Raw genomic sequence first — 25,465 nt, 5'->3', positions numbered from 1 at the left:
AAGCACAAGCAACATTTTTCTGGCAATTTATTAGGACTAAGAGGCAATATAATATGCTATTTTAAATAGCTTCCTCCTTTACCTGGACAAAACATTTCAGATTTCAGACAGCAGCATACAGAGCAAGAATCCCATTCATAAAACAAGACCACAAAGGCAGCCCTGTGAATCAGGCAGAATCCAGCCAAGACAGCAGCAGCTCCGCAGAGCAATGCGCGCTGTGTCTGAAAGGCATCTTCCACCAAGCAACCAAGTACTCCCTAGCACCCTCGTACCCCGTTCCCTCCCACCCCCCAAATAATCACAACATAGCACATGCCTGACCATGTTTACGCAATGCACAACAATATTTTGGACCAAGTACCGCACTACATTTTGGAGCATTACATAAAGCCGCACACTGATGTGTCGACTCTTCAAATGTTTGGCAGCAGCCAGGTACTTTCTCACAACCTGCTTCCTTACAATTTTCATTCTGTATACCAAAACGAAATCCCGTTCAAGAAGAAACCTGCAACACGCAGTGAGTGTCATGTCTGCTACCAGGCAGAGTGCACCTGCACCTCATCTTTGCCACCAGTCCCATTTTCACAACCCATAGTCCTGGCAAGATGAATCATTCTTCCGGTGACGTGGCGAAGCAGCTGTCTTTGTAGGTGATGGAGATGCCGCACCAGGTAATTCAGGTCCACCTTCAACAAGGACTGGTGCAGAGGCCAGGAGAGGCACTTTCTTCCTCCCCAGGAAACCAGCTCCTTCAAACCCTGTTTTCTTCTTGCTTTCTGCTTTGGCTTCACTCTCCTCTTCCAGTCCTCTTCTCTTGACATCCAGCGAACTCTCTGGCAGCCTGTTAACCTCTGTGCTGCAACATCCACCTGCATCCGTCAGGCCAGTGCCTCGCACTTCAAGTGTTGTTGCCAGGCCTGCCTTCCTCTCAGCTGCGCTGCCCTCAGCTGTTGCCTTCTTTGCCTCTGTCGGGGTTGAATTCCCATTTGCAGGGGCTGCCTTTTCGACTGGGCTTTTGCTGGATAAGTTAAAAGCCTGGAAGTCCCGGTAACTGTGAAAGCTCTCCGTCCGCCTTGCTCTTGCCAATAGGGGGCTTTCTCTGTATGGCCGCACAGAACCATATGTAGCTGTTTCATGGATTGTTTCGTGGTGTTGTAATTGGAGACTTCCAAAAGAAAAAAAAAAAGAAAAAAAAAAAAGAGGTGATGTTAGCTTGAGAATAACAGCCTGTTCTTCTACATACCCTGCTCCCAACTCCTACTAAAAAAGCCATATACTCATCTCAACCCCCACACAACAACTTCCAGATCACTTGCTTCAGATTCTCATACAGTACTTCAATCTGTACACACATAAACCAACACATATCCAGAAGCTTAAGTGTGATTTAGGACACTTATGGCATCGATTCAGGGGAATTAGCTACAGTGCTCAGGTCACCAAACCTGTCTTCACCTACCTGAAGGGTAAAACCTTTGGTGTCTGCAGCTGGTGCCACCCTGTGACCTACCTGGAATTAGATTCCCGCAGCCGGTTTGGCTGAACGACTGATGTGGCAGGACTGATGTTGGGAGTGGCGCAGCGAGATGTACTCAAGTCACACTGGTCAAGCAACTTCAGAAGCTCTTCCTCTGTGGGGCCACCAACGTCTGAAAGAGACAGCTCTTAGTGCCTGAATCCATTTACAGTAGTGGCACACAAATGAAAACAGCAAAAGGACCATACCACAGTTTTGGTGTAGCAAAACTTACCTTTGTCTTCACTCTTATTAACCATGTCCATGGCTGTGGTCAGATCCCACATCTGGATGCTGCCATTTGCATGCCCAGTGAAGAGGTAGCGGCGCGGCCGAGAGCCCATTCTGCTGGATCCTTCGCATTCTCGTACAGTAAAGGATGAGATGGTAGTGCAATCAACTGCCTGGATCTCACAGATTCTACACAAAGAGAAACCCCAAGTTCTCAAAACACTTGCACTTGGCAGAGTTTGGCCAATAAACGCTGCACTATTTTGATTTTCAGAGAAGGCAATAAAAATGTCATCAGAGAAAGACCTTTTTTCCGGACAAGAGTTCTTCCCCTGCATGACTGACATGCTGCTCATCTGCAGGCGATGCCTTCTCCCTGCCCCTGCCCCTCCCACCCCCCATCTGCAGCATTACCACTTATTTATTTTTATTAGAGGAACCCCCTGTGTTCAATGTGCTTCTTCAGTCCATAGTGATCAGAAACTTAAGGCTCTCAAAATGGGAGAGCATTCAAGAATGGGGCAAGTAGCCCTTTCCTACGCTAGATACTCTAGGATACTAACCTGCAGAAACAGCATATTTAACCACATAAAACATGAGAAAAATCCAAGGATGATAAATCCAAGGTTATCAACACAAATAATTTTTGTCTCCTGACAACTGCAGTATGACAACACACCAGAACTCCATCGCTTTTTCTTCCCTTATTTTAGAAGGTGATGTGGAGAGCGACAGAAAAGGGACTCCCAAAACTAAGCTACTAAGCCAGACTCCATGCCAAAGCTTCATGTATTCCGGGTAATCTGTTTTTATGGTCCCCTGTATTAAGCTTTTTACAGAAGAAATGCCCAAATAAGTCATTGAATAAAACTCTCCACTACATGCAAAACCAGCAGAAGTAAAAAAGCACACCAGCAACCTTCAAGTCTCCTGTTCTCAATTCAGTTGCCAATAGCATTAAAACATAAACATTTTCTCACATGAAAAATTACTAGGCAAAAGATGTAAGAAACATTGGACTCAGATGCATCATCTTTTCTGATCCCCTGCCATTTTTCTAGCCTAAAAGGAAGAAAAGTAGCTGTATTTGGCAACTTTACTTCTGTAGCAATGTAATAGAATATGATGGAATCAAGCCTAAGTAAATTGTACACCTGAACTAAAAGACAGCCTCTCACTTTTCTAGGTTCTCATATCTTCAAAGACAGGCACAAAGGAAGAGAGAGACTGCTACCCTGTATACCTCTGAGAGGCACAACCCTGCCACCTGCAACTTCAGCATTAGCTTTTGAAATTTAATGTTAGCTTGGTACCATGGGTGAGGTACAGATTATGTATAGGCACACAAATGTTTACTTCGTGAGCTCAGCAGGGAAGCCATCACAATGTGCATCTCTGAAAGCACATTTTTCAAAATACCATTTGGCTTCTATGTTATAGCAGATCATAAAGCACAGTTCTGTCACTAACAAACAAAAAAGAGCTCAGCCAGAGCTGTCAAGCGTATTAGAAGCTTGCTGAATGCAACTGTCCCCATGGGATGGGAGACCCAGCCACCCGAGGAGCCCTGCTTCTTTCCCACTTAAATCCAGGAGGTACCTTTTCCCAGTCGAAGACAGCCTTACAAAGAGCTTATTGGTGATGGGAACAACTTTTTGAATAAACACCTGTTGGTCATCACGTTCACCAAAGGGTCCTAGAGAAAAAAGGAAAATCACTTTTTCAGTGTTTGACCTTGCTCATCCTCTTCCCCACACAGACCCAAAGACCCAGTTAGTATTAGTATGGTTATTGGCATTTTGAAGCATCAGGACCAGGGAACCAAAGGTGACCAAAAGTTAGAAAAAGCCATCCATTGGTCAGTAGACTCTGCAGATACAAATCTACGGTATTTTTTGTTCATTTGCTTTAAAGGATGTCCATTCTGAGTTTCTCAGATGTTCCTGCAGGAATTAGCATGTCACTACAAAACCAGACATCAAGCCTCTCTAAGTACTTCCTTACTTTACAGCTCCTAGCTGTCTAAATGCCTACTCAGATTTCTTGTGATCCCACCCTGTGTCCATAGGCCATCCTGTTCACCAAAGTTTCATTTACAAGACTCTGGCCACAAAGGAATCTCAACTACCCATCTACACATATTCACAGAAACGCATTCCTTGAGTATCTTGCTATAGCAATGTGCTTCCACCATTTGCCTCTGCAGTTTCAGGGCTTCAGTAAACCGACTTTGAATTCATTTTGGAATTTTTCCACATGCATATCATTTAAAACCAAATAAGCAGTGAGCTGGAACTTGCAGTTAACCCAAACCTTGCTACAGTTACCTGTTTTAATTACAGCCTTCCCTGCTTTCTGTCGTTCTCTAGTTAAAACAAAAGTGAAATGCTACAGCAGTTTGTTCACGGAAAAAGCACAGCATTTGTGATCAAAAATTTTTCTTCTTTTTTCCTCACCTTCAAACTAAGCCCTGTAAGCATACTCACTCTGCACAGCCTAAATGGTATTTCCTGCCATCTTTTCAAGGGAAGAGCAGTATATAAAAGCTTACACCCATGATCTGACTTGCAAGTCACAGTGTCTGTTAAACCTTCGTGAGACCTGTTAACGTACAGCCTCAGCACATCAAGCTGGTGAGACATCCTACCAATGTCGTTTCCAGAACAGTAACTGCCATGACTCTCTGCTTCCTCCAGGGATAAGATTTTGAATGATGCAAGAGGCGTTGAGCCTGGCTGAGTTGAAATCATGCCTCGAAACCGAGTCACAGTCCATGTCCGTACATGGTTGTTATCTGCACAAACTAGAAAGGAAAAAGATGTACAGTAACATTTACAAGGGATGACACATTGAAGAAGCTTAACTTGAAAGTTTTCTATATGATAGTTTTTCAAGATTAATGACTAAATCCTGCTTAGTCACATGTCATGTTATCTAGCAACACCAGGCGATTATCTAACAATCTACAAATTGTTGCAGACGTCCTGTTTTTTATTAGTTACTTTTGTCTCTTCCCTCAGAAATTAAAGAAAAACTTGAGGCAGGTGAAACACATGTATAACACACATTAAGGCCTGACTGAGTCAGTACCAGCAGCACCCTTCAGAACCGTGCATGTGCTAGTACAAGACATGTCAGGAGAGCAGCCTGGCAGCAGAACCCTCCCGCCACACAGAAAAATGCTCTTCTGTCTCATTTGTCAGTTACTCAGTTTTCTACATACATGTGACCTTTCCTTGTACTGAGGGTTTAGCATGAAATCAGTTCCAAGTTGCAGCAGAACAGATGGCTCCTGGGCTGTTTGTTTACAATATAATTGCATAGTGTGTTTTCTGTTACTTCAAAAATAAAAAAATGGGGGACAGCAGAAAGTAAATCTGTCTCCTGCCCTGGTTGCTAGACTCTGGGTGAAAAAATCTTCCACAAGGAGGAGAGATTACCTCTTCTCTGGAACCAACAGATGCTTTCCTGAGCATAACATAGGAGAGCACAACAAAGACTGAGAGACAGCTGAGAGAAGAGGAGACACAGACAACCCTTTGAAGTCATAGGAAGGTTTTCTCTAGGGCTCAGGAGGGGGTGGTGCACATTTTGCTGCAACCCAGAAAGTTCCTGAAATGCTATTAAAGCAAGAAAAATCCTAAAGGACCTGCCCACAACAGTAAGACTTGACAGGGATGTATTTGTTTACAAATCCTTTTATTTCCACCAATTGCAACCTTGGAATAAGATGCAAAGAGTTAGTTGTTCCAGTATCTGGTCAAATAAAGCCCAGGCTTTTTAACAGCTAAGGGCTTAGATGAATGTCTAAGGAAGAGGATCCAAGCAAATCTAGCCCATAAAAACTCTGTTCAGTTCACTTCTATCAAATGTGGAAACAAAGCAAATTAAAAAGTAATGCATGTGAACACTGAAGTGGTCAGGAGCAGGGAGAACTACCAATGCAAACTGGTCCGCAGAGAAAGATTACCTGACACAAGGTGTTTCTCCGAGAGCATGATCTTCGTAACAGGGCTTCGATGAACTGTGAAAGTCTGGAAGAGCTGAGGCCCAGACCCAACTGTTTCAGGGTGCTGTACAATCACCCGCACTGCTCCAGAGCTGGTGCCATATGCAATCTCAATCCAGTTGCCACTTACACCTAGAGCAAGCAAGAACACAGTTGTTCCTTTCAGGAATTAAAGCTTGTCTTACTGGAGTCAGGTAATGAGCTGGTAGAAAACAGTATTTCCAAGTTTTCACAATAAGAAATATATTTATTTTTAACACTCTTAACTCATGATTTTCTCATGATCAGAGAGGGTATTTTCCCGCTTCAAATAAGTTTATTCAAATCCATACCACACTCTTCAATACTATGTTAACAATGGCCTACCCTCTCATTCTCTCCTCTCTCCTGGAGGTGAAACAAAAGATGGATAAAGTCATTTGAAGATCTCATTCTACATTCCAAGTGGATATTTTGGCACTTTTCACAGTGACATGTTCAATATGTGCCACATGCTGTTTACTTCTGCCTTAGTGGGAGGCAAATGCGAGGAAAGCAAGGCAAGAACAGGGAAGACTATAGCTAAAACGGTCACTATGATATCAATACAGATATGCAAGTAAACGGTTCCTTTGAGATGTTTTATTCCCCACCACCACCTTGTTCCCCTTGATTTAAAAGGTAGCTGCACTGTGTTTACAGAAGAGTGCATAAACACAATAACTGAACATCATTCAGATGCCCATTTTTAGCACATTTTGTTATGAGATGGGTAGATGTAATGGTAAGGTGGTGTTTCTGCCCTGCCTGCAATTCAACATTAAGTATTTCAGTGAATCAGATTTATCATTGTACTGGGTCTAGCTGGGATAGTGTTAACCTTCCCTGCAGTGGCCCATACAGTGCTGTGCTCTGCACTTGTAGCTAGAACAGCACTGGTATCACACCAGTGTTGTGTCTGCTGCTGAGCAGTGCTGGCACAGCATCAGGACCCCACCCCAGAGCCAGCAAGCTGAGGGTGGGCAATAGGTGAGGAAGGAACATCACCAGGGCAGCTGACCTAAACCAATCAAAGGGATATTCCATGCCATGTGGTGTCACACTCAGCAATAGAAGGTGGGAAAGGGGAAGGAGAGGGAGGGTTGTTGTTCAGACGACATCTTTCCTCCCAAACAACCGCTATGCATATTGAGGCCCTGCCTCCCAGGACGTGGCTAAACGTTGCTCATTGATGGGAAGTACTTTTTTATCTCTCTCTGTGCTTCCACACAGCTTTTCCTTGTTATTTCCACTCTTTCTTTTCCCTTTAATTAACTTATCCTTATCTCAACCTGTGAGCTTTTTTTTTTTTTTTTGTCCAGCATAGTTTCTTCTCCCCTTCTTCTTCTGAGGAGGGGAGTGAGAGAGCAATTGTGGTGGAAACCAGCTGCCCAGCAAGGTAAAACCACCACAGTAATCTAAGTGAATAACTTGTATAAAAGGCTTAAAACCAGCAAAGGCACATTATGCATAAGTGTTAATATACAATGCATTATGTGTTATTACATTATACATTAATAATGTATATTATACACATAATGTATTAAAGTATAATGTAATATTTTGTACTTACATATATGTACTTGATTGCACGTGTACCTATTTCATAGAATTATCTACATTGGAAATGACCATAAAGATTATCAAGTCCAACCATCAACCTGACCTACCAAGTCCCATCACTAAACCACGTCCTTTAGCGTCATATCCACAAGTTTCCTGAATACCTCCCAGGATGGGGACTCACCACTTTACTGGGTAGCATATTCCAATGCTTGGCTGTTCTCTCTCTCCATGAAGAAATTCTTCTTGATATCCAGTCTAAACCTCCCTTAAGGCACAACTTGAGACTGTCTCCTCATGTCCTATCACCTGTCACCTGAGAAGAGACCGACATCCTCCTCACTGCAGCCTCCTTTCACATAGTTTTAGAGAACAATGAGGTGTCCCCTCAGGTTCCTCTTCTCTAGACTAAACAACCCCAGTTCCCTCAGATGCTTGTATGTCTTGTTTTCTAGTCCCTTCATTAGCTTCGTTGCTCTCCTCTGCACACACGAGCAACTCTGTAAATATCCTTCTTGTAGTGAGGGGCCCAAAACTGAACACAACACTGAGCAGTCTTACCAGTGCTACACACAAGGGGACAATCACTTACCTATTTATAAATATGTACAGATATAAGGGGAAACAATCACATCCAGTGCTCATCATTCATTTCAATGATTCAGGGAAGAAAAAAAAAAATCAATGTTTACGTGCAAGTGCTACTTTGTCTGCTTTCACCCTACTGTGCAACAATAGAAAATGTCCAATTGGAAAAAAAAAACACACATCTCTAACAGATTCTCAGTGAAACAGTGATGCTTGAGGGACATCAATACAATACAATACTGACTTGTTTTAGGTGTGAGGTAGACACTGAGTGCTGTTATAGCATCATTGGAGGGATCATGGTACAATTCTGTCACTAGAAGATCATTGTCCTTCATCCGCAATGGGAACTTCTGCATGTCTGTGGGGAAGAGACATTTGTTTATTACTCTGAAAAACACAAAGCTATTCTGATGTGATATAGAGCAGATAGACTAAAGAGTTTAAGAACAAAGCTGCTCAGTATCACTTCCTTTTTATTCCACCCTGCCCCTTTCTTACCTATATAGTAGATAGAGCCATTGTTACAGCCCAGCAGCAGAAAAGAGCCAGCAGTATCATAGCTCGTGATAGGAACAACATCCTGAACCTAGTACAAACAAAAGAAAAAAAAGTCAAATTGCTGCTTCCTCAGTTTTCTGGAGGTTGCTGGGCCTCAAAGATTTCTTCTACACCCAGTTCTTGCCCCTGCATGTATCTGCTACAGGCAAAGATCTCTATAACGAGGAGAAAAAAAAATGTCTTGCCCCCTTTAACATTTTGTTTTTTCCAGGCTAATTTAAAGAAGCAGCACAAGAGCAGAAAGAAAGGAAATAAAAAAACACATCTAAGAATCTATGCATCAAGGTGCAATGTGCTTCCTGAGTTCTCTGGATCTAAGGTCTATAAAGGAAGCTCTCCCAGCTGCAAAAACTTTACAAAACTAATGAAGGTGGAGGGAACCCATCAACAGATGCACCACTTTACTCATCACCTTGCAGAACACATTAACAACTGCAAGGAGAGGTCTGAGCAAGAGGACCCACAATGCTGCCAACAGCATAAATTGACTGGGTCATTAGTCAAAACAAGGAGAGTTATTCTGTCATGTTCTATTGCTTTATCTGCTACGTCCTATTCTGTTACACTAAGTATTCTGGTATCTGGCACTCCAAAACTTCCTCTCCTTGTTACATGCCACTGAAACATTGCCAAAGGAATAAGTACCAGGAAAACCACCTCAGCTAGTCTGCTCAGATCTCCAAGTTGGGAAGATGATGTCAGAACTAATTACAGACAGAGGTCAGATTTGCATCCTCAGGGTAAGCTACATCAAATACAAAAATTACAACATGAGAAGAGCTTGGCAAAAACTAAGATTCTTTAAAGTAGAACTTAGAAAGGGCTGTTCTGGAAAGGATGTAGAAAGGCACCTGGAGAACAAGTCTGAAAGGAAACAAAGGTCTTGGTCTGCATTGGGCATTGGTGCACTGTTCTAAACATCTCTCTTACAGCAAGATCATATTCTAAGTCCAGAGCAAGTCATGGAAAATGGGTAAGCAAATGCCATGTATTCTCATGAGGCATTTAAAGATCAGAGGTACACCCCTGCCACTTAAGTCTTTATAGCTCATCAAGAACAATGTATTCTACAGGGAGACGAGAAAAACTGCCATCTTCCTAACACTAACAAAAGAGCCCCAGGCACAGGAAGTACCCTGAAAGATTTTATTATTATTTATTTTTTATTTAAAGTGAACTATTCTCATCCTGTAGGAAAAATAATTTAGAGAACAGTGACATTTTGGGGTATAAGCCCTTCCTAAAGGCTTTCTACTCTTCAATATGAGAGCCTTCACTACCAAAGGAATAGTCCACCAAACTGCAGAACTGTTATTGTAATCAGAAAGCTTTCCATGTTCCTCTCTGAAAACAAGAGAAAGGAATATTGGACATCAGTTTTTATTCCTTATGTCTTGTTCCTTTATCAAGTACTGTCAAATGCCAGCTTGTCACGTAGCATTATATTGTTGAGACAGAAGATTTTGCAAAGCATTGATAGGACTTTAAATATTGTTTTAAGACCAACCCAACATGTTTGTCTGCCTCTGCTGCAGAATCAGTGCTATCCCACGCTTACTATCTGTTGTTAGTTAGCAGTACTGTCACTAAAGGGTTGAATAAGAACTTAGTCACGAACACTACAGCAGACAAGGGAGTCAGCCTTAGGTCACTTCTGCCTCTTGGGATTTGCAAAGCAATTTTTGTATTTTTATTGCATCTAGCTTTGTACCACAAAGATGCACATCTGGCTACCTTACAAGCTTTGTTAATCACATGAATGCTCAACCGTTTTCTCACACTCGCACAGACTCCACGGATCTCTCTATTTCACATGCATTCTGACAGAATGAATAAATTAAAACTGGTACTGAAAATTGAATTAAACACACCTGCCAGTGCTGGGTCACAGCATTCCACACTCCCACTTTCCCTGTATGACTTGTAGCCACCAACTGGTTGCCAATGAAGAAGAGAGCATCTACAGGGACTCCAAGACTGAAAACTCCTACAAAAAGAAAAAAAACACAAAACACCCGGAAGAGTCTATGAAGCGCATGAAAAATAAAGAGGAAAATATCACAACAATGGGAAAAAAATACATGTATATATAATATACACATACATATATATATATATCCTATTACAGTAAGCAAATAGGATTATTTTTGTTTATTATCCAGCCATGACTATGGCGTGTCATTTAAGCAGCAGCAATTCCACAGCTTTTGCTAGCAGATTTGTGCCATACTACCTTCTGGATTACTGAAAGCTCCTAATGCCCATTTTTTTGTTTGTTTGTTTGTTTTTTCAAATAGAGGTGGTCTGTGGTCTTAAAACATTTCAGAATTAGACTACAAGGCTATATACATATATATAACCCTACTTGATTTCACAATCATCATATACTTAAAAATCTGGAAGATAAGACTAACTTACCAGAAAACACCGCCCTTCCAAATAGAGAAAATGTGGCATCAAAAACATTTTACTTAATATTAAAACCAAAGCACTACAAATTACGACAGGCATTGATGACTACGGTTAGAACAGACCTTAACATCTCTGCTTTTCTATGTTTCAGAAAGGCTCCTAAATATCATGAAAACAACATCAATCATTCCAGTCTATCTTTCACCAGAGGTCTTCGCTGTTTGAAGACTAGAACTGCAAGTAAAGCTGAGACTTATTTAAGTGGGTGTAGGGAGGGAAGAGACCAAATATTAGCTTACCTCCTGCACTGTGATCTTGCCCAAAAGAACTCTTTCTGTGTGTAATAATTTTACCGTGAAGTTTAGCAAAGTCAGTAGGTTTACCAGATTCTAAAATATTATGACCCTGACAAATATAAAAATGAAGCAAAAGTAATTGCAGCTTGCTGAGAATCTAGACGCCTATAACAGCAAGGTTGTTCCAGTGACACAAATTTTAAGAGGGACCCCAGAACAGGGATCCCTGTTCTCACTGTACAAACTTCAGCTGGAATGGGTCTGTTTACTGAAGTCTGTACGCAACTTCCACCACCCAAATCTGTTCTCTCTTTAGAGGTTTCTTAGTCTCATTACAAATCCAATATCAATATTTTTAATTGAACTGTAAACTTACATAGCATACGATATTTTGTATGATTTATTGTACCATGTATTTAAAAGTTACAGAGAGCTAAAAATGCCTGAGATAATTTCCAAGTTCGCCAGCTGCAAAGTCTCGCAAATTGGCCCTGAAAGCCACTCTGTTTGTAATTCCCAACTAAGCTTTACTACCTGCTACATACCAAAGTCATTTGTACTGATGTTACATTACACCACCAAGTGTACACTTGCACACTCACAAACTTTCCTATTCCATTCTGTTCCGTCTACATATTAGTATTACTGTCCACTAATGCACTTTATATCTTGCAGCAGCAGACATATCTTTTAAAACAACGGTATCTGACAGCTAGAAAACTTCCCAACATTATTTCAGACAAACTCAAATAAACAATGTGCCACTCCCAACCAAGAAGCAGCCGTCCCTCTAGAAGCTCAATGCATGCTTACGTTGTAATTAAGATGCTAAACTGTTTTCCAGGGCAAGGTACAATCATTCAATACAGACAAGATTCAGCAGTACAAGGCATGTGAAGAAGGCAATAATAAAAAATCCACAGAAACAACTAGAATTGATTACTCCAGAGAAGGATGAGGTTCAAGGAAATCAAGGAAGACAGCTTGAATGGTCTGGAGGAATTTGAAGTGTCAGTCCTGCTTAGGCTCAACAATCTTGAGACCCATCCACAGGGGAGACAATGCTATATGTAATGACAGGCTCTTGTCTTAAGGGTCCCTCTCAGCAAAATACTGCTTACAGCAGCAATCCAGCAGCTGTGTCTTATGTAAGTAATATTGAAAGGAAAGAGTGCGCTCTGGGAGAGCTTTATCACAAAGATGCCAGCCCGCACAATTTTCTGTGGACAGTGTCACCAGGCTCCAAAGACTGTTTGGAATGAGCAGTTTCTTTCACGAGATGATAGCAATATATTGTATCTCTAATGTAAAGCAGGAATGCAAGCACTTGCAACTATAAGGAAAAAAGGTAGCTGTATTCAAATTCTTACTATTAAATGCAACTGTATTTTAGTTCTTTTAGACCAAGTAGCACTACTAGCCAGAAGACAAACAGTACAGTTTGATTGTTAGTCAGAAGATTCAATTCTGTAGGCACTTTCTCTTCCCCTTCCCCCTGCCAAAGAGAGACCAAGTGGGATTTCCTTTGTTTCACAGTCACTTCAATGCAGCACAGCCTGCTTAGCAAAGTGCTTCCTTCATTTGTTTGCCACCTTCAGTTGCAGTTTGAGTTATCAGAACCTTACGATGTTGGCGTATTTTAATATATTTTTATTTTTTGCCTTTGAATTTGATATACAAAAATCTAAAATGTTGCTTCAGATATCTTATTTCAAATCCCAAGGGAACACAAGCAGCTAAGTCACACAAAAAAATGCAGAAGGGATGTAGTAGCATAGTGCTTAAAGCAATACCTATTACAGTAGTACAGATGTCATGCTAACTCTTCCCTGCTTACTAGTATAAGATTTGGTGAAGGGTTGAATAATGAAAGAAAAGGCTTCAAGTATAGTATCAACTCTGTTTAACAGAGAGATCACGTAATCAACTTACCCACGCTTTTCAGATTTATTTATTTACTAAACGCAATAGAACCTCCTTTTCTATTTTGCTGATTGTGATCACAGGCAAGAACTCTGAGTCACAAGTAATGCAGCTGCCTAGTGCTCTTTTATTTCATGGAAGACCTTTGCCTTTCTCTGTCTTCAAATCTGACTTAGTGCTTGAAATTATTTAAACATAAGAAGCAGCAACAGACATTAATGGAGCTAGAAATTGCCTGAGCATCTCTAAAGTAAGCTCTTCCTTTAAAGTAAAGGCACATGTATCAAAATATGAATTTGGTCATTTTCTCTTTAACGATGACATTAATTCTCATGACTTCAACTATGAAGATATATTTAAATACAATTTAATTCTGCATTCAGTTTCAGAGAGCTGCTCATATAAAGAGATTGCCATCACACTTGATTAGCAATACCCGCTGCCAGAAGAAGCGGACATTACTGGTATAATAGTGGCGATTCAAACACCAGAGATTAGGCTAAAGGAAGTTCCTAATGCCATTCCCCTCAATGCCTCTCCAACTTGCCCTGTATTTGAAAAACAAACGGGTCAGACAAGCCATCAGATCAGTACCAATGAACATTTACTTCTGAAAAACTCTTTGTGCTGTTTTAAAGCTTCCCTAGCTGTGAGTCCTTCAGTGTCAAGAAGTACAAGCAGAAATTCCTATATGCTTAGGTCAGTACAGTGTGCTTTTTCCCTACCTAGAAACCAAAGCTACAAAAAGAACAAATTGTCTTATTTCAAATTCCATTTATAAACTACATTTGTCAGAAAACTAAGATCTTTTCATCATCTCCATGTAAAAATATGGCTTTGATAAGGCAAAGGCAAGGAAAAATCAGAATATCTCAGTATCTAGCTTCCCATCTCAATAGTTTTATTAAACTTGTGCTATGGCCTAGATTTAAACACAAGTCCTATGAAAAGTTTCACTCTGATTTGTGTCTTCACGTGAAAACTCAGTATTAGTTAGTATCTGCTCAGCAAACAGACTAGTTTTTATTCACCTTTCCGATTTTTAGAAAGGATTCCCCTAGCATGACAGAGAAGAAAGTTAATATGCTGTAATAGGTTGCTGTATTACAGCTTCTTCAGAAAGCATTTTCACAATGACATAACACTACTGATCATACATACCTCACAACAGGTTCACAAACTCCTTTCTGGTTAAGCACAAGGACAACACAAAAACAAATCAATCAAGCAATTATAATTACCGATTTCACTGCCGCTACCGCCATCTTGAATGCTCCACAAGATTATGCTACTCTCTGAGGCGACTGCAACCATCTTATCCTTGTCCCCATGAGGTCCTCCAACCACCTTCGCATTGAGAGCCACTCGCTCAATTGTCCAGTCCAGATAGGGACTCGTGAACACCTGCTGCCACCCAGATGACTCTTTGATTCTGGAAGAGTGAAGAAGGGAATGGTGGGCAGAAATTAAAGATTCAGATACAGACACTTTGGTCTAAACCTGACCCAATGCAGATGGCCTAGCCAAATGCGAGAGGATGTTGTTGAGAATAAGACCTTAGAAAAAATCTATTAATTTCCAGAGGCAAATGAATGGATATTACGCAAGATACTCAATCATGTTCTGGCATGACGTTGTACTACCTAGTCACGCAATGTCTGTTCATATTATGTTGTAGACTAACTGTACTGAATAGGCTATACACTTTAATTTTAGAAAATCATTTTCCTGTATAATCTTAAAGACTAGTATGATGCCAGAAAAGCATAGCTTAACCTGATTGAATTTTATGCAGTTATCTAGATATTTTGCAACTGAGCTAGAACATACACTCTCAGCACACAAATTACATAAATGTACTGAGATACAGCAGAGAGGGATGAAAACATTTACCAAAAAGCTGTGCAGGAGCAGAAAGGAGGTGGGAAAACTCCACCATGGTATTGCTAGAATTCCTTCAAATTCCAGAAAGGAAAACAAGTCAATCAAGACAAGACTGCTACCTTGAGTCACTAAGGAAAAAACTGCATTTTAAACTGGCATACTGACCTGTGCCCTCTTTTAGCAACCATTTATGTCTGACATGCTTCCTCAAAAGCATCATTAATGAAGGAAGTTTAACAGTAATAAGCCTGATTAAGTAGATTACCGGCAGGAAAGAGGCAGAATTGTTCACTTAAGTGAGCCAGCATCCAAGGGAAACAGAGAAAAAAATCCTAAGGAGGGGACAATTAGCACAAAGACAATTGCAAATCATTGCCTCCTTCTCTAATCAGACCATATTAAGAATAATTGAAAGCTAGAACTTAAACATGGTTTCTCTTACACTACTTAAACACAAATTAAACCAAAATGAATTGCAGTGGTGAATACAAGAGACAAGTTACATGTGATTTAAGTTATGGAGTTTTAAGCAAGTAAATTACCATCTTACATAGTGAAAAAGGCAGCAAAATATGGTTTCAGCATGGTAGTATCCAGAAAGAAGCTTTTCGCATTACATTTTGTATTCCCCTTTCTGAATCACACTATGACATCGGTGTTAGGTTGTTTTTGAGAACAGTTCTTTTTAAAACACTATCTTCCACTGGAAGGATGGCCACCATTTTAAGACTACCAGATGCAAACTATAAACAGCTTCTGCAATATAAAGATGTCACTTATCTTCACCTGATCTTAGAAACTAGCCAGTCAGTTTACAGTACATTTAAAAACACTTTGCAGCCATCCCTGTGAAGTAGCAAGTGCGTAACAGTTCTACTTATGCCAAAAAGGCAAGAGTTTAAAGACAAAACACATCACTCATAGCAAAGAAAATCTATGAACTGTTTCAAGCTCTTTGATGGTCTAACTTCCCACACTTCAGACTGTCTTCAAACACAAGCAGTATGAAGAACTTTTTAAATGAATCTTTCATTTAAAACCTTGCTTTAAAACAGGTACCATTTGCCAGTTACAACTGGATTCCATTACTTGATTAATTTATTTTGCAAGGGCATCAGGAACTGACATCAAAGCATTAAAATCTGAGTTCCTGTCAAGCAGTTTATTTACATGAGCAGGAACAGTATTTCATATTTATAAAAACACACTGGGTGCACATGATCTACTGTTATTTCGGAGTAAACCAATTTGCTATGGTTTACCAAAGCCAATTTTCTATGGTTTACCAAAGCAGAAATTTTACTGCATTTGTTAGATTTCTGTAGTCTGGCAAAGCAACTTCATTCATACCTGTAGCAAACAGCAAAATGAGCATAGGCAGCTACTATCCAATTGTGATGACCAGCTACTATTAAAACTTTCCGTGGGTCCACAGGAAATCCTAAAACCAACAATAAAACTTAAGTCAGTCAAACAATGGGTATTGGAAAAAAGATGAGCAAAGACATCCAGAAAAGGGCAGGACTCTCCTGCTAGGATATTTAACAGAAACTTTTCATCTCAGTCACCATAATAGAAAGTGTTGCTAAGCATAAAGAGACAAGTACATGCTTGTATTTCTGAAAACAGTTGTTGTTTGTTTTTTTTTTCCCTGAAAAAATGGTTAAAGAAAATTGAGGATCATTGCCGTATAAGAAACTCTACTGCCCTCTTCCAAACCTGCAGTAACTCAGGAAAAGGCTTATTTTAATATTACTTGCATGTACGTTCACCTTTAACATACTCAGGATTTTCCTAATATTGCTGCAATTTACACAATTATAGCAGAAAGATGGCAATTCTCAGAACACAGTTTTGCTTACAAAGCCAAAACCTGGAAAATGACACAAGCCAATTCTACCTTGTTTACAGTTTTTAAATATTTTATACAGAAAGTACTTTACATAGCCAAACGAAGACTACCTTTGTGCTAAAGACTCTTGACTCCTGCAAGGCAAAAAAGGCATCAGGTGCAAGAAAGTGCAAGAGCAGGAAGGAGATTCATGTTCCTAAACAATGACCAAAGAGACACTGGCCTGTCAGTATTTTCTCACGGCTTCCAGTACAGTGTAAGGCATTTGTCTAAGGGGCCAGACTAACACTGCATGAAGAACTTTAGTTCACCTTTCTTCTCAGCCTAATGTCTCGATTGTGCAACACTGAGTCTTAAATACTGCCTAAAGAAGAGTATATAAGTAAATGTTCAGCAATTTAAGATCAGGCAAACATAGAACAACACTGAAACCAAAAACAGTCACTCCATTTTTATTTCCCAATGACAATGATTTTTGCAGTTTGTTTTGGTTTTAAGACTGACATCCCTCACCTAGCCTGACTGTACCTTCTCCAGTACCGGCTAGCGTAGGTTGGACGCCACCTCCATGAATCTCACTCTCAGAGCAGTTTTGACCAGTTCTAACATCAGCTGGTGGCCCAGCATTATTATTTATTTTACGACTGGGAATGCCTATAAAAGAAAAGAGATGTTTTGTCCCACTCCATAAGCTTCAGCAATATAACAGATATTCATTCATTTTCAAAATAAAGAAGTAAAATTTGTGTATTTTAATCCAAAGCCTAATTCATCAGCTCTAAGGATTATAGGATATATCCCGGTACTGAAATAAAAAATGTTTCTGCTCTCTGCTTTGACACTCACAACCAGTTTAAGGAACTATCTCAGAAAAATTGTCAATAATTGGCTAAATAACCCACAGTCTTCAGGTTAATACACGAACAGCATTCATCTCTACAGAGAAGTAAAAACGTAACGTACTAATATTGTTAAGAGAAGCTTATTTGTGATGATTTGTCATCTACTGACAGAGGGTATGTCAAGTAACTGTAACTTCAGAAAGTAAAGAGTGTTGATAATATCTAAAATATTCTCAAAGAATCTCTACGCTGGCCCACACAGTTTGTTTAGTATTAACATGCCACCCTCCCTCCAGTACTCTAAGTACACCATTTCATATAGCACACAGATATATCTTGTTTTTGAACTATGTCTAATTCAACCATTCATCTCAAGCTTTCCATATGAAAGCCCTCTCCAGATAGTTTGACAGCCAATTGCTCCCACAAACTCAAGCAGTAAGCAGCTGCAAGCAACATCAGGCCATGTACACAAAAATACCTGGAGGAGGCAGGTAGCCATGGAACAGGACACTGCCACAAGATGAGCGTTCCAGTTCCTCACACAGAAGCAGTCTTCTCACTGAGGGGAAAAAAACAGTATGACCATAGCTTTCACTTCCCTGAAAACAAGACATTATTTCAAATAACCTCCTGTATCAGGAAATCTGAAAATCTACAGGGTTACTAGTGCCCAGAATTTGCAATTAGGTCATTACAGTACTAACAAATATGAGATGACCTCATATCAAAACAAAACAAACAAACAAAAATACCTAAAGGAGTGATTCCATAGAATTCAGCTTCATGTCTGAGAACATTAATACTCACACCCCTAAAGAAAAAACAAAAACACATAGTGGACATAGTAAGACTTGTATATTTGCATGCAACCAGATATTAAACAACATAAATATAAAGCTACCTGACAGTTTATAGAATCACTGCCAAACATATTTAACGTGTTAATGCTTTTGAGATTTCAAAATTATCTTAACATTAATAATTTTTAAATTAAATTAAAGATACTGAGGTAATAGAGAAATGCATTGCCAGAAGTGGCTTAAGCTACAAGAATTTACTATCAAAATGTTATTCTACTCCTTCTGCCTTCAACAAGTCATATATATATATATACACACACACATATATATATACCCACACACACGCACACTCCAGACACGGGCCCAGAGTCACAAGGCAGCTGAATCATGTTAGACACCCAACTGAGCAAAACTGAACAATTCCCATTTGAAAAGCAATTTCTAATGCAACTGATCCAACTGATTTTTACTTACAATAATTAGAACTTCTTACCGTAAATCTAACTCCTTTGTGCGAAGAAAATTTAAAATGGGTGCAAACGCTGTTGGATCTCTATCAATAAATATCTGCAAGGAAAAAATGACATACTTTTAGCATTATTTTGGAGCAACCATCAACTAACATGCTTACTTGTGCTAAGCATGGGAAAGAGGAGTTGAAGATGATGTTGACAGCAGATAAACGCAGCCAAGGGTTTTCAGGCACCTTTGTTCTCATTTTTCTACCATGCAGTAGTTCAACATTCTTAAAGACGTATATACAAACACTGCTGCACTTCAAAAAATAAAAATAACACACTTAAGCTCTAGAGACTCCACAAAGGTCAATGAGTACTCAGAATTTCTATCGTGTTCAAAATTCAGTAAATGTAATAAAATCTCAAGATTTTTTTTTTAAATCACCCTTAAGTCTATTATCATTACAACTACCTCTATGCTCTTAGCAAAGTACTTGTGTGCCTTATCACTCAACATCGCTGTAATTATAGTTTCCCTTTTAAGAGTATCATATACACAGACTGAAATGGAAGTTTTGCTATATGTTTAATATATACAGTATATATATATAAATTATATATATATATATTTGCCAAACAAAACTCTTTTTCCATGTCAACATTGCTCAACTACACATGCAATACCTATCTAATGGAAGTCACCCATCCCTCTCCAATACAGCAATTGGCAGTTTTTCAGTTAAAAAAAACACTGTTGCTGTCTCTGCACTGTCTGTACAATGCCGAATGAGCACAAAAATATGCTCATTGTTCCAGTTTCTTTTATCTTGGAACGAAGATAAGAACCAAGAAATACAGAGATGTCACCAATTCTCATGAAAGTTTAGCAACCTGACTTTGGCAGCATGATATGCAAGTAGTTATACCTACAAGACCTTTATTCTGTCCTAGCCACAAACATACACTTCTTCAGCAACAAAACAAAAAAATGCTATTTTTTGATATTTTAAGTCTTCACTACATAAAACCAGCTTATGACTTACAATGACTCCTGAACATTCTCCCATACAATAGCACAAACAGTATGGTAAATAGGTTTTGAAATTATTAAGAAAAAAAAAAAAAAGTAAACAGCAGACTTGGTATTGAATCTCACCACTCCCTGCAACAAAAGGCAAGGAAAACACAGTGACATTTTGAAAAGATTTCAAAGTTCTCTATTTTCCTCCTATTGAAATGATAAGTGCCGAATACAAACAAAAGTTCAATTGAACAGTACTCCTCACAGACTCTGAAGCAGAGATAGTGCTGTCAGCACTTTAAATGTAGGTTTCTGCAACACTACTATTAGGGGTTATGTAATACAAAAATGACAGAGGAAAATACTGTGAAAAGACAAAGCAAGGTTTTATAAGCCTAGGAATGTAAATGTTTTTCTCATTTGACCATTCACTTTCCATGCTTTTAATATAACTGACTTGGGCAGCGTAAATCCCATTAACACCCAGAGTGTTTTAGTAGAGAACCTAACTAAAAGCATAACATTAATTTAATGATTTATCAGGCTTATTACTCACAGCACCAGTTTCATCCTTCAGTGTTGAAATTCTTCCACTCAGCAAACTAGAACAAAGAAAATCTTTGTTAGATGTCCCCTAGGAACGCACTGCCATGAATACACGATGACGCTACTCTGCTCTATTTGTGTGCTGTAAGTTGCATTTTGTTATAACAATGTAGCTGAGCAAAGAAAACTGCCTAGGTTAAGCAGGAAAGCTGGAGGGGAGGCAGGGGAGAACATACCAGATCATTTCTCCCGTGCAAAGGAGCTGTGCACACAAACCTAAGGAAAGGCTGAAACCTGCATACGGACCTTTCAGATTCCCAAAGAGAAGATCCTAGCCTGAAAGGATGGAAAACTCTTCTGAGGCACCCAGAGGGCTACATAGTTTGTTACAACCCAGTAAATCACTAAAAGCTGCTGGAAAAAAAAATATTAAAAAAAAAAAAAAAAAGGAAGAATAAACAATCCATTCTGCGGGTACTTAGCGGGCAGGAATGGGAGAGTTGAGTTTTTTAACACTGTTTTACTTCAAAGCTTCTCTCCCATCAGATCAAAGTCCTCTTGCTCCAGATCAGTAGAAAACACCACCAGAGCTTCTTTCTACAGATGTGAAGCAAACACACTAACAACAACAGTTTTATTTCCAAATCCCATCTGACTGTGGATGACAATGACCTCATAGATATTTTTCAGTACTGGATGAGTTTCAGAGCAACCTCCTTAGGCAGTACACTTAGTTTTGGGAAAACAAGAAACTTCTGAGGACTTCTTTACTGCGCTTTTCCTTCCACACCTCAGAGAAGGTGGTAACTCCCTGGTTCTCCATTTATCTGAACATTTCAGTATAACAGAAGCAGATAATACTGCCTGTCCATGACAGTTGCCAGGTTTTCATTGGGAGAGAAGTCTAGAGTACAAAAATCAAGTGCCAGGAAGCAAAATAGCCAGACTTGAGTTTTCTTTTATGAGTTTGGGATTAACTTTGATGGGAGAGGTAGGGCAACAACAGCACAAAATTACTACAGTACAAACAGCAGAACCTATAGAAGTAGTAACAGTAGTTAGATAAAAGCAGAAAGATACCACAGATCCTGTAACATGGGTTAAAAACCTTAAAACTTTTTAATTAACTCCAGGTACAGGGATAATTCATATAACATTAAAGATAGTGCCACTGTATATGGGCAATAAGATCACAAGTGGCAAAATAGCAACAGACAGTGGCATCTCCCTTTCCTGCAGATTTGCTGCCTTATTTCCAGGATATTTTATCTGAAAAGTGACAACTTTTCAGCACACACAAGCAACCAGAGCACAATCCAAGACAGCAGAAGACTATTGGAAACCACCTTATTTCAGATGAACCCATCCCATTGCTTGAGATGGAGAAAAAATGGTGTAACACCTTATTCCTGGCATAAATTAGAACAGAGAATACATGTATATATTATTTCTGAAAATACTTATCAACATTTCTTTGTGTTATGAAATGAAACATTACCTGGAAAAAAAGGAGTCTGGAATCCACATCAGTGTTTGTCTTGAAGTGCTGAACCTAGGAGACCAAAATTACAAGTTAAGAACCAGCCAGAAAACAGGAAAGCAGTCTCCTCTGTCAAATTCTGTGACATGTCCTACAAAGCTGGCATCAAATGGGTCAGAGAAGTTTGAGATTGCTACATCTTCACAAAGTCAAAGAGGTTGCAGCTTCTTTGCACAGATCACCTTTAAGTATGATGAGAAGTATCTGCAGTGTTGTTTTTGTGTGTTTGTAACACACTGTCCCAAACAACCTTTCTCTGTTTCTCACACTTTGCCAACATCATTGCTTTTAAAATAAATAAATAAAACCACAAATGCACACACACACAAACCCAGCCGTTAAAACATAAGTTTATCAACAGTCTACTATATTTGTCATTAACACCATGCTACCCTTACACAGGAGTCAAAGGGTGCTACACCTTACATTGCAAAAGACTACAACATGATTCGAGTTAATATTTTATAGTAACTTCAGACAAGTTAATATTTTACAGTAATTTTAATTGTCTGCAGTTTTGCTCTTTGGGCCCTTTTTAGGGGCCCACAATATAAAATAGTGGGCCTCTAAAAAGCTATTAAAATAGTTTTAATAGTTAAAAGTGAGAAAAATATTTACTCTGAATCATAATATTATGCAATAGCACGAATTATCGTTTATAATGCCAGACAGTATTTTCTATAATAAATAACTAAGAACTCCTTTATGCTAATCCCATTTTTAACATGAAGGAAGACAACTGGACTGGCAGCTTAGAAAATGAGTTCAAAATGAGCTTAGTCATGACTAAGAAACCTTTGGTGACCACTTAATTAACAGGAATTAAAAAAGGAAATGCCAAGGTAAAGTTCCATGACAACTTTTTGTACAGTATAGGAATTTTGCAAGTATTACAAGTATTTTTACAACTATTTTTAGAATACAAATATTTAATCATAGCTTATACAGTTTTCACTGCCTATATTTTCTAGCTGTGGAAAAAAAAAAAAGTAAACAAAAAGCATTACTGTGTACTCTTAAAGGGAGTCAGAAGCATAAAAGCCATATGAAACTACCACCCGTTCTGCATAAAATGCGGATTGTGTAGCTGCTCCCTGCAAGCACAACAATGACAAATCTGTTCTTAACAGAAAATCCACAGCATCAGCATTCTGAGCATAAATGTACACAGTCTTTACTACAAAGGGAAAAAAGAGAACAGTTGGCTATTTAAATGGAAAGAGGCTTCTAAGTGTAATTTCTCACTTGTGGATTTGCTGGGGCACAGCTTTTATCAGCAGTAATACAGACCACTGACCTTCTTTACTTCAAGAGTAAAGGGGAAGAGTATGGGGGAAAAAGAGAGCCAGCAACTGACTCCTTGTTCATTTCCTGGCAATTTCATTGCTCTGCACAATCACTGTTTTTAGACAGCTCAAGGATTTTCTGTTCATACCTTAACACTGTGGTACTAGTTTAGTAAGCAATCCCTCATACTAACATATACTTTAGAACTTTTAATATTGACACATTAATCTATGTAAACAACGAACTGGAGTACTCCTTTCCAGGACGTAGAAAGAAGCACAGCGAGCAACACTGACATGCATAACTACATCTGCAGCTCCATGCACCTAACACACAGTGGGCAGACTCCATATGAAGGGGAATCAGGCAAAATGAGCAGAATATCCTCAAATAATCTAAAGCACATGGCAACTGACTGTTATGTCAAAGAATATAGACAACTGGAAACAGACCTACTCAAGTATCAGATATAAAACAACCGCTTTCATAGTCTATTGCGCTTGTAGAATTATCTATACATTGAGGAGGTAAAGGATCAACAGAATTTTTTACAGTAATTGCTGTAACTGTTAACTTGCAAGAGGCTTGCACTCTTGGCTAAGCAACCCACAAAACCTGAGACCAGCAACTGCTGGAGCTACAGCACATGGCAGACAGGCTCTGTCTGTCCCTGGAAGCAGTGGGAACCTAATGTCAAACAGAGGAAACGTGGTCAGCTGGGTGTCTGTACCAGATCCACAGAATTACTGCTATCAGACAGCTCTCCAAACAGAACTAAGAGTTTCAGGTTTCTAATACAGGTTACAGAAGCTAATGAATAGGAAAAAAACGCGTGCTCTATTCCAGGCTCTCCCATGTGCTGTCCAGAACAACTCTGCTGCTAGCTTTGAGCCACCTGCCTTTGGAAGCTGAAAAGCCTGGCTCAGATACATCCTTCCAAGAAGATGGGCACTACGAGGGCAGTTGAGCTTGCAGAAGACCAAGACCTCTTACACAGACTGGTACTATGCCCTAATGTCTCCCTGTTAAAAGGTAAACGATTGTGCATGCATTTCCTACTCCAGAACCCTTCAAACAGAAATGAAACTTATACGCATTTGTTAGTTTGCCGTATTCTTCATATTTATGTAGGCAAGCCCTCTGAAGACGTGTATTCATGTATTCTGATTCACGCCCTGTAATTGTCTGTTCTCTGCAGAGGCATTTAATAAGGAAGAACCATTTAAAAACACCAGACTGAGACATCTTTGTGATTCCACTAAAACAGAAATCTGAAGGCCGACCTGGCCTGTCATTCCAGGGCCAGAGCTCACTGAGGTGCCTCACTCAGTGTAACACGAAATGGGGGCCGAGTCAACATCAAAGTTAGCCTGAGGGCAAAGCTCACCCACAGCGATGCCTCAGTTACAAACAGCTTCTTGGGGCTGTTCCCAATGCCTTATTACAGCAGCAGAGCTCTCTGCGCCGGCTTTGGCAGCACCCTCCTTTAAGGAAGGCTCCCGAGTGACAACACCGAGCCTGCTTTCTGCAAGGACACTTAAAACGGGAGTAATCCCTGCTCCTTGCGGCTGGCTTTACACAAAACATGCAGGCTCGGACAGCCTGGCTTCCACCACGCCGTAACGCGCACGGTGCCACGGCCGAGCATTTCGAGGGGCACACCCGCACCGTTCCTCACGCAGCCCCTGCCCCGCAATCCCACCCCTCCACGCCCCGCACCACCCTCGGCTGGCGGCGGCAGCGTTTTAGGGCGCAGATCTCGGTGCCGCCTCACCTGGTGCCGCCCACGTTGAGCTGGACGATCTCCCCGAAGCCGCCGCCGCCGCCGTTCCCCGCCATCTTTCCCTGCTCCGCCCGCCGCCCGCCGCCGCCACGGGCCGGAGGGGAACGGCGGCGGGGCGCGGCGGCGGCCAGCGGGGCGGCGGCCAGCGGGCCCCGGCAGCCCGCGGCGGCCGGGGCGAGGCTCGGGGTCCTCGGTGTCCGGCCCGGCTACGGCCCCGCCGCTCAGGCCCGGCCAGGCCGAACGGGACGCGCCATGGCAACGCGGCGGCGCCCGGCAGGGCCCCGGCGCCTCAGAGGGCCGGGAGCTGCGGGAGGGAGAAGCGGGAG

General features: G+C 40.4%; 1 protein-coding gene across 2 annotated transcripts; it reads right to left on the bottom strand.

Moving 5' to 3' along the window:
* Positions 1-10: 10 nt before the first annotated feature.
* Positions 11-25,465, bottom strand: KCTD3 (potassium channel tetramerization domain containing 3). 2 transcript variants are annotated; one of them, XM_027453729.3, is made up of 18 exons: positions 25,131-25,465; positions 22,028-22,081; positions 20,540-20,585; positions 18,998-19,071; positions 18,457-18,515; positions 18,183-18,263; positions 17,373-17,513; positions 16,358-16,448; positions 14,365-14,555; positions 10,364-10,479; positions 8,433-8,520; positions 8,176-8,292; positions 5,724-5,894; positions 4,401-4,556; positions 3,353-3,449; positions 1,758-1,942; positions 1,517-1,655; positions 11-1,171 (listed from the first exon to the last, which is right to left on the bottom strand). In XM_027453729.3, exons 1-18 carry the CDS (start codon positions 25,193-25,195, stop codon positions 589-591), a joined length of 2,454 nt encoding a protein of 817 aa, XP_027309530.1. In that variant the 5' UTR covers positions 25,196-25,465; the 3' UTR covers positions 11-588. The 2 variants fall into 2 exon arrangements, with proteins under 2 accessions (XP_027309530.1, XP_027309531.1); XM_027453730.3 differs by having other exon boundaries at positions 17,388-17,513.

This window comes from Anas platyrhynchos, chromosome 3, assembly GCF_047663525.1.
Source record: "Anas platyrhynchos isolate ZD024472 breed Pekin duck chromosome 3, IASCAAS_PekinDuck_T2T, whole genome shotgun sequence".
Lineage (NCBI taxonomy): Eukaryota > Metazoa > Chordata > Aves > Anseriformes > Anatidae > Anas > Anas platyrhynchos.
This window is presented reverse-complemented; position numbering and strand designations above follow the sequence as displayed.

Excerpts from the sequence above, each read along its gene's own strand:
- KCTD3 (XM_027453729.3), bottom strand. The coding sequence starts at position 25,195 with ATGGCGGGGAACGGCGGCGGCGGCGGCTTCGGGGAGATCGTCCAGCTC. Across the intron at positions 22,082-25,130 it reads CTCAACGTGGGCGGCACCAG|GTTCAGCACTTCAAGACAAA; the intron begins GTGAGGCGGCAC and ends TTGGTCTCCTAG. Across the intron at positions 1,943-3,352 it reads CTGTCTTCGACTGGGAAAAG|AATCTGTGAGATCCAGGCAG; the intron begins GTACCTCCTGGA and ends CTCTTTGTGTAG.